The 19,123-nt window shown below is 37.7% G+C and overlaps 1 protein-coding gene across 9 annotated transcripts in view; it reads left to right on the forward strand.

The window, feature by feature from the left end:
* The window catches only part of LOC114280810 (putative cyclic nucleotide-gated ion channel 20, chloroplastic), a 95,652-nt gene that overhangs the window by 5,507 nt on the left and 71,022 nt on the right, over nt 1-19,123 (forward strand). For 7 of the 9 annotated variants that reach the window (XR_014356870.1, XR_014356868.1, XR_014356869.1 and 4 more), the window contains exons 4-6: nt 1,332-1,430; nt 3,936-4,073; nt 6,226-6,474. Coding sequence is in view for 6 of the 9 variants with exons in the window: in XM_028223200.2 (XP_028079001.2) it covers nt 1,332-1,430; nt 3,936-4,073; nt 6,226-6,474 (486 nt within the window). In the remaining 3 variants the exon portion in view is untranslated. The remainder of the gene's footprint in view (nt 1-1,331; nt 1,431-3,935; nt 4,074-6,225; nt 6,475-19,123) is intronic. The other 2 variants (XM_028223205.2, XM_082909441.1) reach the window with 1 other exon arrangement.

Raw genomic sequence — 19,123 nt, forward strand, 5'->3', positions numbered from 1 at the left:
CTTTAATTATTATTTTTATTTTGTATGAATTATCTCTATTAGCTTAAAAAGTGAACTAGATGAAGAGAGTTTTCAACAAAAGGGAGGATAAATGGTCCAGACTCCAGACAGAGAGATTGGTGGCAAGTAAAATATTATGAACGTGAAAGCCCCCAGCTTAGGACCTTGTCTGAACAAGTCTTGGTTCAATTGAATCTTATATTATGTATGATTTAGGTTAATATGCCGCTGATGTTGTTCTTGATGAGTCTTATTGTAATTTAAGTTATGCCACAAGGATTCATATGTGGTCCTTAGTGGTTGTAGAATGAAGTCTTTCTAGAAGTTTCAAAGTTTCACCTCTTGGAGCTCTAGCTATCAGTAAAAGGTAGAAGAATGCCAATTTCTTAAGATGTCTACTTATTCTTTCAATTCAATAGAGTTGAGTTTTCATGGGAGAAGCTATTGAAGATTTGAGTTATCATTTGATTGGAGGGAACATCAAAGTGATTCTAGGTGAGATTTCTTGATGATTATTCTTTTCTCTTTGTTCTTCTTATTCTGTGCAATTACATTTGCTCTAAGTACAGCCTACATCTAATTTCTTTAGTTTTCGTTTCCAAAAACCAAACTTTATAGACAGTAACCTTTATCAAAAACCCCTAAATTAGTGTTTAAAATTTCTTGCCTTTTGATCCAACCATATTCTATCCCTTTAAAATCCATAGGGCCTACAACCTTCAGTCTACTATTTTGAAAAGGTCGTACCCAGTGCACAAGATTCCCCACTTACTACAGGGTAGTGGTAGTAGGTAGGCAACCTTGCTACCTACTGAATTATTCAAAGGGAGAGGAGAGAATTGTTTAGGTTTCTCAATCTCAATACTCTTATTATATACTGAATGAGTTCAAAGTGCAAAAAAAAACCCATAAAAATAGTATTGCATAAATTAACAAAAACCAAGATGGTTGATGGTGTTGTGAGGGTCCTAAGTGATGTCAGACTTGTTCTAGGACTTAGGAAGAATTTAATCTATTTGGGTGTGTTGGAATCTATGGGCTATGCCTATGTCAGACATCTCGAGCCACTTAGTTAAACTTCAACATATTCATATTTATTTTTATATTTTCTGCTCCATCTCCCACTCCTGCCTCCGTTATGTAGTTTACTGGTTATATCTAATTACCTTTTCATTCTTTTGATATGCTTTAGTAAGAAATATTCTTGTCTGAAGACATGACATTAGATTTTCACTATTCTCAATTGTCTAGATTTATTACAAATGATGTTCTTAATGTTTATTGCCACGTATTTTACTTTGAAATTTACATGTTCTTTTTGTTGGAAGCAGGATAATAAGTGCATAGTTATTAATTGGGCCCTGACGACAGCAATTGTGGTTTTTAGAAGCATGACTGATTTCATATACTTTATCCATATACTTCTTCAGGTAAACTACTCTCTTATTTTCCTTTGAAGGAAGCTGTCATTTGTGTGTGTGTGTGTGTTGCTATCACGATTATTTTGTAAGTGAATTGTAATTAGAAGCTCCATCTTTCTTGTAATTTTCATTTTTAAATACCCACTTGCAGTGATATTACTGATATGGTATTCTAATTAGTAAGAAGTCCAAAAATCGTTGATACTGTTTTGAAATCAAAGTAGACTGAAGAAGATATAAATAGAGAATAGAAAGAACAATGAAATTAGATTGATTTTAGAATTGTACATGTCACAACCCAATTCGGGACATAACCCGCTGTGGGCCATTGGGCCTTAGCTCAAGGTACATGTAAGCCTAAAGAACTGACTACACATATAAGTCCAACTGGATAAAGGAAGTGATTGCATCAACATGCAAGAGTCAAAGACTAGTGGGTCACAAACAGCCCACAATACAAAGATAAAACACATCCAAATGGGACACAACCAATCCATGAACGGAAGTCAAACAATAATGATATTTAGACTAATGAACTGCCTTAAAATGATAACATGATAATTATGGATGCAATCATAGAGCTCCGAGAAATGGGTTCCAACACAGGTCCACAAAGACCACACCTAGGTCCTCTCACCTGAAAATATTAAACATGTTAGCTTGACATCTCAACTAGTAGTATATTATAGAAATTAGACTGACAACCAATAATACTAATAATTTGTTCAAAGAGTAGGGTTCCACAATTTAGCAATTAAATATTTATCGTATCTCAACAAGCATAACGAAATACATGTCTCAACATAAAATAAGATAACAACATATCACTACTATAAACTGGGGAGATTGGAGCGGATGTGATCCACAGAATTAAGGCGGGATGGCTTAAGTGGAGGAATGCGTCTGGAATACTGTGCGAGAAACGAGTATCCATTAGACTAAAAGGGATGTTCTATGGAACGGTTATTAGACCAGCGATGTTGTATGGAACGGAATGTTGGGCAATTAAGAAATAACATGTAGATAAAATGAGTGCTGCTGAGATGAGGATTCTAAGGTGGATGTATGGCAAGACTAGAAGATAGAGTTAGAAATGAGTATATTTGAGAATGGGTAGTAGTAGTATTGATAGAAGATAAGTTGAGAGAGAATAGATTGAGATGGTTTGGTCATATACAACGGAGACCAACAGAGGTAGTAGTGAAGAGATGTGATACAGTGACGGTAGATGGTAGTGTTAGGGAAAGGGGTAGAGCTAGATTGATGTGGACTAGTGTAGTAAATAGAGATATGAATATTCTTAATTTGACTAGTGAAATGGCCTTGGATAGAGTTGAGTGGAGAAGAAAGATTTATGCAGCCGACCTCATTTGATGGGACTTAAGGCTTGATTTGGTTTGGTTTAGTTTACATGCCATATTTCTCTGGGCAACACAACTAGTGGATCCAACATCAAATAAAAAGTCATCCTCGAGATGTCTGTAAGCCTTTTCTCTAAGAAGATTAGGTTGAAGCTTACCCAACCTTACCTAGGTCTGTTCCTACAACCTTTGAGCGTTAGAGTCATCGTAGCCTAACTCGGAATTGTTCCCTGGTGGCTAGAGTGACCACACCTAGTGGAATAAGTTCCCTGGGCCTTTCACATATTGTTCCAATATAATCATAATGATCTAGTTCATTTGATGTTATGAACATGAAAACTTATTGAGTGAAAAGTAACATTTAAGAAAATTTGTAGCATGCAACTACTCACCTAGACAGAAGATGACATAAAATCAAGCTTAGTGATACCGAAGATCACAATCCTGAATCACAAAATACAACGGACTATAACTTTAAGGTTTTAGAATGAATTCCAAGATACAAAGAAACTAAGAGATGAATGACCCCAACCTAATGTACATACTCTCACATCCCGACCTACCCTAACAAAGTGTTGAAATGAATTCTTCAAACACGTCAAAATAAAGTTTTAGGTTCAATTTTCTAAGTGTTCAAATCCAAAAATCAAAATTCATTACAATTGAGAGCGTATTGGATAAAATTTGTTACTTGGCCTCCTTTTAGGTTTCTGTGTCTCCAGCCTTTATGGGGGATTCCTTTGTTTTTTATTTATGGTGATTAGAGAACGGTGTGATATGTAGGTTGAGATTTCTTGTTTCTCACTTTATTTTCCTTATTGGGTGGACTGCTTGTTCCCCTTTGTATTCTTCTTGTACCCTTTTTTTTTTCATTAGTAATAAATTCCTTCATGGTTTAGTAAAAAATTCCTGGTAAGTATTTTTTAAAATTCTGTTGCTAATCTCAGGAAGGAAATATTTGTTTAAGAAATGAAGTCTGGGAAAAGGAAACGATGACCAGATTTATATTTTGATCAATACATTATATTATATGTATCAAGTGAAATCAAATGCTTTTGTATTTGTGTTTATGCATGCATAATATGGTATGTTGTGCCTTGGTTGGATCTTGATGTTTAAAGTATTGCCAATATGTCTAATTTGCATATTGCAGTTTCGGCTGGCATATGTTGCTCCTGAATCTACAGTGGTGGGTGCTGGAGAATTAGTTGACCATCCAAAAAAGATTGCTCTCAATTATCTTTTTGGTTACTTTCTTCTTGACTTATTTATTGTATTACCTCTTCCACAAGTAAGCATTCTGTCTCACTTCATGGACTTGAATTTCTTCAGTTTATTTTCCCTAAAAAATTATTGAAATAATATTATACATTACGTACTAAATCACAAGACATGCATGCAAGTTGTTACATGCAAAACATATGACCTGTGTTTTTTTCCCTTCAAATTTCACCCCTGTTATTTTTTTCTTTTGTGGACTACCAGCTATCTATGAGCATCATTTGTCTTTGTTTGCTAAAAGAGAATTTTGTTATCTTTGTTTATCTTATCGTGTAGATGTAATGCCCTTCCAGTGAGAGTGGTGTAAACTAAGCATCTAGTTGTTTCCATGTTGAGTCTTTCACTTTAGACCTTACTACTATGCTTCACTCCTTAATGTTTCTGATTTCAGTGAAAAAATGGAAATCTTTTGAAATCTATATTGTTGTCAATTAAGCACATATATTTCTCTAAAGGTGTTGTGTTCACATTGGACACTGATGTAAGCTTAGAAAGAAGAAAATGATGATATATGACTCAATACACCAGACTTGACCAAATTATTTAAATGTTCACTAGACAAATGACCTAACCTAGAATTGACTTGAGTTCTGATCTAGACAAAATGAAGACATACTGGCTGATGAAAACTCCACAAGAATGTGTAGGCTGTTGAGTACGTGTAAGTTACCAACTCCACATCCGATCCCAATCTACTTCTTGGATGTTTGATCTTGAACAACACAACCATAAAAAGAAAAGAGAACTTCAAAACCAGAATTCGACAATTAGCTAAACAACATTCATATTGTTGGGTAGAGTCTTCAATAGAAGGAACTAATAGTTGGTAGAGAAGAACTAGGGTTCACGATTAAGATAACCAACAAAGGTCACGATTTTTGCTAGCGATGAAGACTGACAACCAATGACAAGATCACAACAACAATTGATGACGAGAACACCCTGGCTAGTGCTTGCGTCGAGAAGGAACCACAGGTCTTACGAATAGGACTCATGATGGTGGAGCCTCAGCTAGGGCTTGTGATGAAAGAGATCTACAGATCTCATTCATGAGTAAGGCTCACGATGGTGGAGAAGATTACAATGAAGCTTGCGATGGCGGATGAGGGTGCAACGATCAACAATGAGAGGAGAGCTGCAACTTCGAGGCTATGATTGCGGCGGTCATAGGGTTCTGTCTTAACACATGTCAGAGACATGTCCACACATGTCCTTCCATAATTTTTTAAATTTAGACATGGTTCACATGTGGGGAACACATATTGCGTAGACACACATGAAACACGTTACAATTTTGATAAAATAACTTGGAATCCAGTTATGAAAGAAAATTAATATAAATTTTTACCTATATACTCTTTTAGACTTGAGAAATTATGGTTACAATTGCATTTTATTATTATCTTTGAATTAAATATTCATACACATGACATACACTAACTATTTATTATTATATATGACATATAATAAATGTATAAAATTGTATATTTTGTGTTTGTCCTCCATGTGTCGTGTCCTACATTTTTTTTTGAAAATTTCTATGTCGGTGTGTCCGTGTCATGGCTGTGCTTCTTAGTTGTCAAGTAAGAACGGAAAGTGAGTATAAGTACAAGTCTTGGTGAAGAAGTTTGCAATCTGCAATGAGGAAGCAAAGGGCAAAGCAATCGCTGTTTTGAGCTCTGCAATACACCAGACATTAGAAATGGGAGATCTTGAGAGTTGTATCCCAAGTCTGTTGTTTGCTGGATGTCCACTCAAATCACCAGATGTCCGCAGCTCAAAGTCCCCCGGCCATGACAGCTGTTCCCTTTCGAAAATAGTTGATCTTCCCAATAACGTTAAGAATTCCTTACAACATGTTTTTTCATTTTCCTGACGTCCAAAATTTTATTTTCTTTTTGGTGCATGAAAATATTCTTCTTACTTTCTTCAATTTTTTCATACTTTAAATAAGCCAAATTAATCATTTTCATGAAAATAAATGCTTGAAGAACATCTGCATCCCATTCATATGTTAAACATATTAATTTCCATGCAATTTATAAAAATGATTTATCTGCATCCTCCAATCTATGTATGCCTATACTAGCAACTAGAAACTCCATTTTGTTGAATATCTGATCTACTGTTCTCATCATAAATTACCTTCTTCGATTGTGCAGATTGTTATATTATTGCTTATACCAAGGTTCATAGGATTATCTGGAGCAAATTATGCAAAGAACCTTTTGCGTGCAGCTGTTCTTGTTCAGTATATTCCCAGGTTGTATAGGTTTCTACCTTTGATGGTTGGTCAGTCTCCAAGTGGTTTCACATTTGAGTCAGCATGGGCAAATTTTGTTATGAATCTTCTCACCTTTGTGTTGTCTGGCCATGTTGTCGGATCATCTTGGTACCTCTTGGGTTTACAGGTAGGTGAAATCATTATAACTTTCAAAGTTGTTGAGCTCTTTTTTTTTCCAATTCTTCTTGCAAACAGTTTGCTGCTCCTTTTTTATTCTAAAGTTTATAGACTTCTTATACGAGTCATTGTGATATTCCTTCTGTTGTCCCTCATTCAACAGTTCATGCTAGGCTTCTCAACTCTTCTTTTGCCTTCTACATAATTTTAGTCAGGCGAAAGACTATGATGAATAATTTGTACAGAACTTAGCTTTATGCTTCTGGAACTAGTGTTTCATTCATTTTTCTTTTCTTTTGTATTTTTATCTGTTTGTAAAATATTGAAGATGAACCATGAGCTGATAAAATATATGCATTTATAAATAATTTACTAGTTTCTTGGAATGTCCAATCAGGTCTCTACAAATTCACAGGACCAGCTCCATGGTCCAATTGCACCCTAATCTCATTTCAGCACATCCTAAAATTTCATGAGGGGGGGAGATTAACCATCATAAATAGCCATCATAATCCACCAGGCGGGATTGTGGAAGTCCAGTGGAGAAACCAGCCTGCAAAAGCCTATTTGCTGTCTTCAGGCTTGTAGGTGCCTACTATATTGCCACGTGTCATGGATATGTAGGTAACTACAAGCTGTTAGAATAGGAATTATATAAGAATAGGAATTAAGGTAGAATAGGAAATAAGTGATTATGTGATTGTGTTTCCTTATATTATGCTCAGTATTATCAATATAAAAGGGAATGGAGTCTAACTCATTCCCCAACCTTTTGTCTTCTCTAAACTTTCATGATATCAGAGCCACAACCCTAGCCAATCCCTCCTTACCTCTATCGGCAGTCCTGTCTTGAGTCCAAGAGACCTGACAACCACTGTAGACCCTCAGATAGCCACCGTTGACCCTCCGACAGCCTAAACCCCACCTCCACCAGCCTTGCCCAGACCTTCGACAGCTCACCTGGGCTCCCCGACAGCCTATTAGGCTTAGTCGGCAGCTTCTCTGAGTCCCTAAGGGCCTGTCGGTAGTCCCTCTGACTGTCTAGGGGCCTGTTGGCAGTCCTCCTAGCCTTCGTGGTCCTTGTCGACAGCGTCTCTGGTATACGTGATTCCGGTTGGCATCTCTGAGTCTTCGTCTGCCTTCTTCATCTGTCTTGGTTGGATTGTTTGTCTGGGTTGTGTAGGTCAACACCCGTTCCTTTTCTTTTAATTCTTTTTTAAAACACAACCAGAAGAAAGAAACCAAAAAAAAAAAAAAAATCTGGCTTTTTAAATTCTTTATTTTTTTCTAGTTCTTCTTGTCCTGATTCCTCCACTCTCATCTTTTGGGTTTGTGATTAGCTTTGTGATTGAGGAGTCTCCATGGCAGATTTGACTAGTGAATCTACTACATCTCAGCCATCTCAGGGCGTGAGTTCGGTTATCCCTTCTTCTATGACTGATAACCTTAACCCTGGCCTTAAAATCACCACCTCTCTATTTAATGGTCAGAATTTCGTTACGTGGTCACAGAGTCTGACTATTTTCTTGAAGAGCAGAGGGAAGATGGGATATGTGGATGGGAGGGTTCAGGCACCCAGTATTACTGACCCTCATTATGACCAGTGGGAGATCACCAATTCTCTAATTATGGGTTGGTTGATCCATTCTATGGTTCCGGAGATTGGAGAGAGCTACTTGTCTATGGATACTGCCCAGGATATTTGGGAGACCGTAGCTACTACTTATTCCAAGAAAGGGAACTTCTCACAATCTTTCGAGTTACGTCGTTCCATTGAGAGGTCGGTGCAAGGTGAGATGACTATCCTCCAGTATTTTACCTTCCTTAGCAATGGATGGAAGCGCCTTGATCACCTTCAGGATTACAAGCCTGTATGTCCCATTGATTCTGCTGGTTACCGGACATTTGTAGCACAAGAGCGGGTCTTCAAGTTTTTAGAAGGCCTAAATGTAGAGTATGATCCTGTTCGGAGCTGAGTCCTTGGCATGAATGTGTTTCCCTCTCTCCAGGATGCCTTTGCTTTTGTGCAAAATGAGGAAAGTCGCCGCTCTGCTATGCTTTCTCCTGTCACTAGTGATCACTCTGCCTTGGTTGCTGCCCCTCCTTGAGATGGTGTGCCTCGTGGTTCTCGTCCCTCCTCTGAGAAGGATCAGCTTTACTGTGACTACTGCCGTAGATCTCGTCACACAAGAGAAACTTGTTGGAAGTTGCATGGCACCCCTTCTGGTGGCTGAGAAGACCGTCCTGATACTCATGGGGGTCGGTCTAGTCATTCGAGAGGCCGAGGGGCAAACGCACGAGCGCATCTTTTCGACATGGTTGAGCTACCACCTTCATCTCCAGTTGTCTCACCAGCTGCTGATGTTTCGAGGTTCTCTGCCTCGGATTTTGAGATTGTTCTTCGCCACTTGCTAGACCGTCAAGCCTCTCCTTCTGCTACAGGTGCACCCTCTTCTTCCTTTGCCAATTCAGGTAACTTGGCTTCATCCCCATGTGCATTGCTATCTCATACGTCTGTACCATGGATTATTGATTCTGGTGCTTCCGACCATATGTCTGGCTCCTCTAATTTATTTTCAGAGTATAACCCTACCTCAGGTCAGGAAAAAGTGTGTATTGCTAATGGTAACATTTCGTCTGTGTCAGGGAAAGGTTTAATTCATGCCACCTCTTTTCTGCCTTTGTCTTTTGTCTGTTCCCAATTTTAGTGTTAATCTTTTATCTTTGAGTCGTATTACCCGTGACTTAAATTGTAGCGTGACGTTTTTTTCCTGATCATTGTCTTTTTCAGGACCTTGTCACGGGGAAGAGGATTGGCAGTGGTAGAGAGGAACATGGGCTCTACATTCTGGATTAGCCAGACAAGCTGGCTCGTTCATCTATTCAGTTACCATCCACTAAGGAAGACATTTGGTTGTAGCACCGTCGCTTAGGACACCCCTCGTTTTTATTACTTAAGCATTGATTTCCTTTTGTTTTTGAGAAAAATAATGTGTCCGATTTTCAATGTGAGTCTTGTCAACTTGGAAAACAACACATGGCCTTTTTTGCTCCTTTACTTAATAAAAGTGCAGTTCCTTTTTCTTTGATTCATTATGATGTATGGGGTCCCTCCTGTTTTGTGTCTTTAACTGGTCACAGATGGTTTGTTACCTTCATAGATGATTGTTCCAGAGCTACTTGGATCTATTTGATGAAAGATAAAAGTGAGGTGTTTTCTCTGTTTCAAAACTTCCATAAAATGATTTGTACTCAGTTTGGGGTGGTAGTACAAATTCTACGCTCTGATAATGGGGAGGAATATATTGACTCTAGTCTTTTCACTTATTTCGCCACTCATGGCATTATTTACCAGACTTCCTGCATTAATACCCCTCAGCAAAATAGTGTTGCCGAACGCAAAAATCGCCATCTCCTTGATGTCGCCCGTTGTTTATCCTTTGAGATGCGAGTTCCTCGATCCTATTGGGGGGAAGCGGTTCTCACTGCCGCTTATTTGATTAATCGTCTTCCTATCCAAGTCCTGCAAAAACAAACACCTCTTCAAGTTTTGTTTGGGTCTCTCTCTTTCGGATTCTCTATTTCTCCTAAGACTTTTGGCTGTGTTTGCTTTGTCCATAATCATTTACCCACTCGTGGTAAATTAGATCTTAGGTCCCTTAAGTGTGTTTTTCTAGGTTATTCTACCACCAAAAGGGGTTATAAGTGTTATCATTCTCCCACTCGCAAATGGTTTGTATCCATGGATGTCATTTTCTTTGAGTCTCAGTTTTACTTTCCGACCTCCCCGGTCTCACAGTCACCCCTTCAGGGAGAACCTTGGTGTGAAGAGATTCCTGTTCCACTTCTGTCCGTGGTTGAACAGATAGAGGATGATGAGCCAGCAATTGTTAAGGAAAAGGAAGCAGGCAAAGTTTATATCCGAGACAAGGACAGACAGCGAGTCACTTGGATGCAAAAGACTGCTTTCCTTCCTTTACTGCCAACTTCTTCTTCTCCGGATGAGTGTCCAGAGTCAACCCCTTCTCTTGAGAGTCTAGGTAATTCTGATTCTAGTGCTCCTATTCCTGATTTTTTTTTATCTTGATGTTCCTATTGCTAATAGGAAGGGGGTTAGGTCATGTACTCAGCATCCTATTATTAATCATGTCTCTTATTCTAATCTGTCTTCTCATATAAAGTTTTTTCTGTCTAAAGTATCTTCTGTGAGTCTACCTACCAATTTTTAGGATGCTCTCTCTATTCCTGAATGGAAGCATGCCATGATGGAAGAGATGAGAACTTTCAGCAAGAGTGGCACTTGGGAGTTAGTGGAGTTACCTAGAGGAAAAAATCCAGTTGGGTGTAAGTGGGTGTACACGGAAAAACAAAGATGGGTCCATAGAACGGTACAAAGTAAGACTGGTTGCTAAGGGCTTCACTCGGACTTATGCGGTAGATTACCAAGAGACATTCGCACTGGTTGCTAAGATGAATTTTGTAAGAATCTTACTCTTTCTTGCTGCAAATTTGGATTGGCTACTTCATCAATTTGATGTGAAGAGTGCCTTCCTTCATGGAGATCTAGCAGAAGAGGTCTATATGGATATTCCTCCTGGTTTTGCGGATGCTAAGTCTAACGGTAAAGTTTGTAGGCTCTGAATGTCACTTTATGGGCTAAAGCAGTCTCTTAGGGCTTGGTTCGAAAAGGTTGCTCAAGCTATGCTGAAATATGGGTTCAAGCAAAGTCAAGTTGATCACATCTTGTTTGTGAAACACTCCTCACATGGTAAGACCACAGCTCTTATTGTCTATGTTGATGATATTATTCTGACAGGAAATGATGTTGAGGAGATTCCCCGTTTGAAAGAATACTTAGCCAAGGAGTTTGAAATCAAAGACTTGGGCTGTTTGAAGTATTTTTTGGGCATTGAAGTAGTTCGGTCCAAGGATGGCATCTTCATATGTCAAACGAAGTATGTACTTGACTTGCTAAAGGAAACTGGAATGCTTGGAGGTAAACCATGTGATACACCTTTAGAACCGGGCCAGAAACTGAGTGAAGATCAAGAGGGAGATCCTATGGACAGGGGGAGATACAAGAGACTAGTGGGAAAACTCCTATACTTATCCCACTCACGTCCAGACATTGCCATTGCCGTAAGTGTGGTGAGTCAGTTTATGCATGCTCCAAGAACTTCCCGCTTAGAGGCCGTTATGAGAATCCTGAGATACCTGAAATCTTCTCCTGGAAAGGGTCTCTATTTCTCAAAACATGGCTCTCTCAGTGTGGAGGCATTTGCTGATGCAGATTGGGCTGGATCCGTCACTGACAGGCGATCAACTTCCGGATATTGCACATTTGTTGGTGGCAACCTAGTTACATGGCGAAGTGAGAAACAGAATGTGGTTGCTAGATCTAGTGCTGAGGCAGAATTCATGGTATCATATGTATTCCATTTGTGAAGACTGGAGACCAACTAGCTGATGTTCTCACCAAGGGACTAGGGAGCAAGCCATTTCATGGCATTCTCAACAAGCTGGGCATGAGAGATATCTTTGCACCAGCTTGAGGGGGAGTGTTAGAATAAGAATTATATTAGAATAGGAATTAAGTGATTGTGTGATTGTGTTTCCTTATATTATACTCAGTATTATCAATATAAAAGGGAATGGAGTCTAACTCATTCCCTAACTTTTTGTCTTCTCTAAACTTTCACAAGCCTTATATGTTGGCATTAGGACTTACATGTGGTAGCTGATGTGTTTCAAATTCTAGTTGAGTTAGTTAATGTCCAGCTGTGTATTTAATGAATGCTGTCCAATGTCTGTAAATAGATGTTTAGGCTCCTAATATGTAGTTTTTGTCATTTTTAGAATTTTCTCCCTTGTCCGGTCTGATTGTTTGATTCAAGATAGAATTCTTTCAGATTTTAGTGGCCAAGTTCTATGTTACCACTGATTCGATGAGTGAATGCCTCTGGTTGAGTTCATAGTCTTGCACGCAGTTGCATATGTTGATTAATTGACCTCCAGAAGTAGTGACTGTGATTGCACTTTGGAAGCTTCGTAAGTCTTAATTGGAGTGTATCGAAGTCATACATCATTCTTTTGCTCTGTTTCGACTTTTCTACAGAGTCTTGCTCCTTCTGGCTCAAAATTGACGTTCTAAACACCTAAAATCATGAAATAAAGCCATAAAAGTATAGCAAAACTCCATAATATCTGTTTCCATGTAAATTTTAGGGCTTTTATCAACCAAAAACCTGAATTCATTTGAAAACAAGTCTCAAAGCCTAAGTTCTTTAATTCTTCCCTTAAAAATCATTTTAAAACAAAAATTAAACAATAAGGTCATAACTTGTTAAAGAAGCACGTGTTTTCCTCAATTTCAAGTCAGAACCAAGTCTAGACAAAAAATCAAGCGTTCCCATTTTTCTTCTTTCTTCTTTCTTTACCTGCAGATTTCCTCTTTCTCTGTCTATTTTTTTTGTTTTATTTGTATGAGAGACACTTGTCTGTATTATATATGTATATATATCTTCTTAAGTAGGAGGTGGCACACTTTAAAGCTGAATTTCTGTGGGTTTTGTAGTGATTTACAGCTGAAAATCAGTGAGAATTTTAAGGTTTCAATTAATGGATGGAATGAACTAGGTTCAGGGTTGATAAAACGGGAGAAAGGAGATCAAAGTAGGGCTGTTTTGTAGCTCGTGAACACTAAACTAAAAAAGAAAAGTAGAAGACGATAAGGAATCACTCCTAGAATCTCTTAGGCGTCACACCATTAGGGTTGCATCACACAAACCCAAAAGAGACTTCAAAGCTCTGAAAATTCTTTAAAATATCAACTCTAATAAATTAGAAGCATAACATGACTTTATATAGATTTTAGAGATCTCCCTTTCCAACTAGGACTAAGATTACAAACTAGGAAACTACTAAACTTTAAGACTTTTAAAACCAATTTAAGACCAAATAAGACAAATAAATAAAAACCAATTATACAGCTTGACCCACAAGACAATCCATGGTCAACCCGCACAACCCATATCCAGAAAGTTTTTAAATTATCAAAATACTCCTAACTAAAAACTAACCAGCAGCTTTCTTTACCTAAAATAAACATAAATAAGACTCTAGCAAGGCTAGAAACATAATTATAGTTGATTCCAATTGATCCCAATTGTGTTTGGCTCAAAATCAAGCAATTTCCAAACATGAATGTTTCTTTAATTTTGGTTTTCCTTGCTCCTATTGTGGACTGCATCATTCTCTTTTAGTTGGAGAAAACTTGACCTCGAGTTTTTAAATATTGAAGTATAAGAATCCACAAGTTCTAAAATTGCATCCATGAGTTCATATTAAAATCTGCAAGTTTTTGCATTTTCTTTGTTGGAGATAGCAACAAAAATGACGAGATTAATTGATGTAAAGTATAAGAAGCTCAAGGAAGGCTAAATTCAGAGAAGTGATGATACTTGGATATTGACATGATTTCATATAGAAACTGATAGGAATTTTATATAATTATATTTCTAGTATTATTGGAGTATTATTTTATGATTATTTTTATGTTTTGTAGGATTTTTAGGTCAGGGTATTTTGGTAATTGCCAGACATGGGCTATACCCCATGGGTCATCGTTTGAGTCTAGTTATTTAGTTAGGTTTTATTTATATTTCTTATTTGGTCTTAAATTAGTTTTGGAAGTTTAAAATATTATAGTAGTTTCTTTTTTTGGTTCTAGTTGCCATGTAATGCTATTAATTCAATAGACTTGATATTTTAGAGAATTTTAGAGCTTTTAAAGTTTCTTTATGGATTGTGTGATATAATCAAACCTTAAGTGTGATGCCTAAGGAATTTTAGGAGTGATTCTTAGACTTACCTTCTTCTTCTTCTTCTTTCTCTCTTTTATTTTCTGCACTTTAACAGCCTAAAACGCTGTTCACGGGTACTTTCACAGCCCCAGAATAGTTCTTACAGTGCTGTCCTGCATCAATTTTGGTATTAGAGCGAAAGATCCTATTGTTTTGTGGAAGTTCTGAAACATGTCTACATATCCTAGAAAATCTCTTGGAAGGGGAATATTTTCTAAAAACCAAAGAGATCAAATTCTTTTTAAAATTGTGGAGCAGTTAGATAGTTTTCAAGTTTGGCTTAATTCTTTGGAAAGAGGAACAGCCCAACAGAAGGTCGTAAATAGTTAGATTATAAGGGGGAAAAAATAATCTGATTGATGAACCAAAAACACCCCAAGGGGCACCAACTTTGAAGAAATTCATCAACCCAAATTCTCTGTGTTCCAAAATAGATTTTGTGAATGACAAGCAAACTTTTTCCATGGGGAAAGATGACCAAATTTTGAAGAATAAAAAAGCAGTTATTAATGATTCAGAAGAAAGCCAGAAATCGCTTATAAAAATTGTTTTTCAAGAGTCTCAAGAACAAGTTGCTGGTCCAAAACTAGATTTGTCTTTAGATGCTAATAAGTTACTGGCTGAGTCTAATTTAGAGCCAAGAGAGTTGTCTCTGGAGCCTACAGTTCTGGATATTGTCCAAATAAAAGATTCGGAGGCCACAGAAGATGTAGTGATTGAAGAATTACAGCAGCAAGTTGTTGATACTGACCCTAATAAGGCCTTACAAGTCACCAATTTGCTGCCTAAATTCTCTCCAACAGAGCAAAACAAGAACAGAATGCATGGAATGAATTTTGCAGCCCAAGATTTGGATCAATTCAAGAATGGTTCAATTCCTTCTATTGACTTTGTCATTCCTGACATATTTAGTATTATGAAGGATAATATCAATTTCTCAAATTTTTTGTTTGTATCTCCAATAAAGAAAAGGCGGCAACAACTTAAAGATTTTAACATGAAGTCGTGGATGCAATTTCGAAGCTTGTGGATGCTTATACTTCAACACTTCAAAGCTTGCGGTCGAGTTTTTTCCAACCAAGGGAGAATGATGTTGAGTATAAGATGTTCAAGGAAGGCTAAATTCAGAGAAGTGATGACAATTGCATATTGGCATGATTTCATACAGAAACTGATATGAATTTTATATAATTATGTTTCTAGTATTATTAGAGTATTATTTTATGATTATTTTTATGTTTTGTAGGATTTTTAGGTCAGGGTGTTTTGGTAATTGCCAGACATGGGCTATACCTTATGGGTCGTCGTGTGGGTCAAGTTATTTAATTAGGTTTTATTTATATTTTTTATTTAGTCTTAAATTAGTTTTGGAATTCTAAAATATTATAGTAGTTTTATTTTTTGGTTCTAGTTGGTTTAGGTGTCTCTTAATTCTATATAAAGCCATGTAATGCTATTAATTCAATAGATTTGATATTTTAGAGAATTTTAGAGCTTTTAAAGTTTCTTTATGGATTGTGTGATACAATCAAACCCTAGGTGTGATGCCTAAAGAATTCTAGTAGTGATTCCTAGACTTATCTTTTTCTTCTCCTCCTTTCTCTCTTTTATTTTCTGCACTTTAACAGCCCAAAACACTGTTCACGGGTACTTTCACAGCCCCAGAACAGCTCTTACAGCGTGTCCTGCATCATTAATCATTTCAATCATGCCACTAAATTTGTTGATAATAACAAAGTTGATTGGCGTAGACAACACATCATTGAATTGATCCAAATCAATTTCTATAAAGCTTTCTTTGATATCATGACCTCTAAGAAAACAACTGCTCTTTGATATCAATTCCTAGCAACAACCTCAATTCCTTTCTCTTTAACCACTTTTCCCAAGACAAGATCATCTTTCGATTCACTTTTGGCCACTTCACAGACTATGAATGGAGAAAATTCACTAGGTGACTTTGTGAGCACTACGTCAGAGAGCTCGGATTGCAATATCATTACTTCTAAAGGTATTTTGGACTAACAATTGCTCTTTTCGATTCATTGCTCTCAAGAAAATAGGAATAACAGTTTCTCTTATTTCATCCTTAGCCTTTTCAAGTTCAATACATGGGCGATCCGCACAAGCCATATCCATAAATTTTGGAAATTACCAAAATACCCCTAACCTTAAAATTGATCAGCAATTTTCTTTGCCAAAAATAAACATAAATAAGATTCTATCAAGGCTAGAAACATAATTATAGATGATTCCAATTGATTCTAATTGAGTTTGGCTTGAAACCAAGAAATTCCCAAACATGAATATGCTTCCTTCATTTTGGTTTTCCTTGCTCCTAATGTGGACTCCATCTCCATTAGGTGTGTGCTTGTCCCTAATCATCTAATTACATATTTAATTTAATTAATCAAGATTAACACTAATTAAGCTAGGTTAAGTTGCTAGAATAGGAAACAAGCTAGAATACAAAATATATGATTGTATTTTCTTCTTCTTTATTCCCTTGATTGGTGTAATGGGTTGACCCATATATTATGCCTTATGGCACTCCTATAATTACTCAGTATTAGTAATATAAAAGGGAATGAAGTCTACCTCATTCTCTAACTCTTTCTTTTCTCTAAACCTGCATGGTATCAGAGCTAAAACCCTAGCCCCTCTCCTTTGCTCTTCTTCTCTTCTCTTCTCTTCTCTTCTCTTCCCTTCTCTTCTCTTCCCTTCCCTTCTGCTGCCGGCAGTCTCATTTTAACAACCCAGTCACTGTAGACTCTCACCCAGCCACTAGAGACCTTTGCCTAGCCCATCTACAGGCCATCTACACCTCCAACACACCTACCCAAGTTGTCAGCAGTCCTCTTGGACTTAGTCGGCAATCCTTCTGGTTGTCTAGGGGTCTATCGGCAGTTCCTTTGGCCTTATTGGCCCCTGTTGGCAGCTCCTCTAGCTAGTTGGGCTCTTGTCGCTATCGCCTTGCTTCTGTAAGGTCGTCTCTCTTTGATTTTGTCATGTTCTCCATTTAAATATTTAAATAGTCCTTGTTTTAAAAAATAAAAAAATAAATACTGGTGATGTAAAAAAAAAAATAATAATAATAAAAATAAATAAATAAATAAGTCTCTCTTCTTAAATTCTTTTTGATTTTCTAGTTACTCTTGTGCTTGTTCCTCCACCATCTTCCGAGTTTGTGATTGGTCTTGGGTTTGAGGGTCGCTTGGTAGAATATTCATGGTAGAGTTCGCTAGTGAGTCAACAACTTCTCAGCTGCTTAAGAGCGAGAGTTCTGTTCTACCTTCTACTATGACTGATAATTTTAACCCTGGCCTTAAAATCACTACTTCTCTATTCAATGGCTAGAACTATCTAGCATGGTCGCAGAGTCTGACTATTTTCTTGAAGAACAGAGGGAAGATGGGATATGTTGATGGTAGGTTACAAGCACCTATCACCATGGACCTGAGTTATGATCAGTGGGAGATCACCAACTCTCTCATTATGGGTTGGTTGATACATTCTATTGTCCCGGAGATTGGAGATGGCTATCTCTCTATGGACACTGCACAGGATATTTGGGAGGCAGTGACTACCACTTATTCCCAAAAAGGGAACTTCTGCTAGGCCTTTGAGTTACGTCGCTCCATTGAAAGGTCGATACATGGTGAGATTACTATCCTTCAGTATTTTACCTTCCTTAACAATGGGTGGAAGCGACTTTGTCACCTTCAGGATTACAAACCTATCTGTCCCACTGATTTTGTTGGTTACCGGAAGTTTGTGGCACAAAAGCGGGTCTTCAAGTTCATGGAAGGCCTAAATATGGAGTATGTGAAGCTTGAGTAACCAGCTTAGGGTATGATGAGATATCATCCCTTATTTATAAATAAAGATTAGGGTTTACAAGGTAGACAATTACAATCCCTGAGTGCATAAAAAAATGATTACAGACTCTTTCGGCTAATATAATATGCTAAGTGACTTTCGGTGATTATAATATGCCAACACTCCCCCTCAAGCTGGTGCGAAGATATCTCTCATGCCCAGCTTGCCTAATATGTCGTGAAACGGTTTATTCCCAACTCCCTTGGTGAGAATGTCAGCAAGTTGGTCACCAGACTGAACAAAAGGAGTACAAATGGTACCACTAGTGAGTTTCTCCTTAATGAAGTGGCGATCAATCTCAACATGTTTTGTCCTGTCATGTTGAACTGGATTGTGAGCAATGTTGATGGCGGCCTTATTATCACAGTATAACCGCATGGAGTCCGTCTGAGCAATACCTAGATCACTCAACAATAATTTGATCCATAAAAGTTCACACACACCTTGTGCCATAGCTCTAAACTCAGCTTCTGCACTTGACCTGGCAACCACATTCTGTTTCTTACTCCTCCAAGTAACTAGGTTGCCGCCGACAAATGTACAATACCCTGAAGTTGATCTCCTATCAGTTACTGACCCAGCCCAGTCAGCATCTGTATAGGCTTCTACACGAAGATGATCATACTTTGAAAAATACAGACCCTTACCAGGAGCAGACTTCAAATACCTCAAGATTCTCATGACAGCCTCAAGGTGAATCTGATGAGGAGCATGCATAAACTGACTAACTACACTGACAGCAACAGCAATATCAGGACGGGAGTGAGATAGGTAAATGAGCTTACCCACTAAACGTTGATAACTCCCCCTATCCACAACTTCTCCTCCTTCATCATCCCCCAATTTCTGATTAGGTTCCAGTGGGGTGGCACATGCCTTGCAGCCAAGCATCCCAGTTTCCTTCAACAGGTCAAGCAC

The sequence above is a fragment of the Camellia sinensis genome, chromosome 15 (genome assembly GCF_055761805.1).
Source record: "Camellia sinensis isolate YWXY chromosome 15, ASM5576180v1, whole genome shotgun sequence".
Taxonomy (NCBI): Eukaryota; Viridiplantae; Streptophyta; class Magnoliopsida; order Ericales; family Theaceae; genus Camellia; species Camellia sinensis.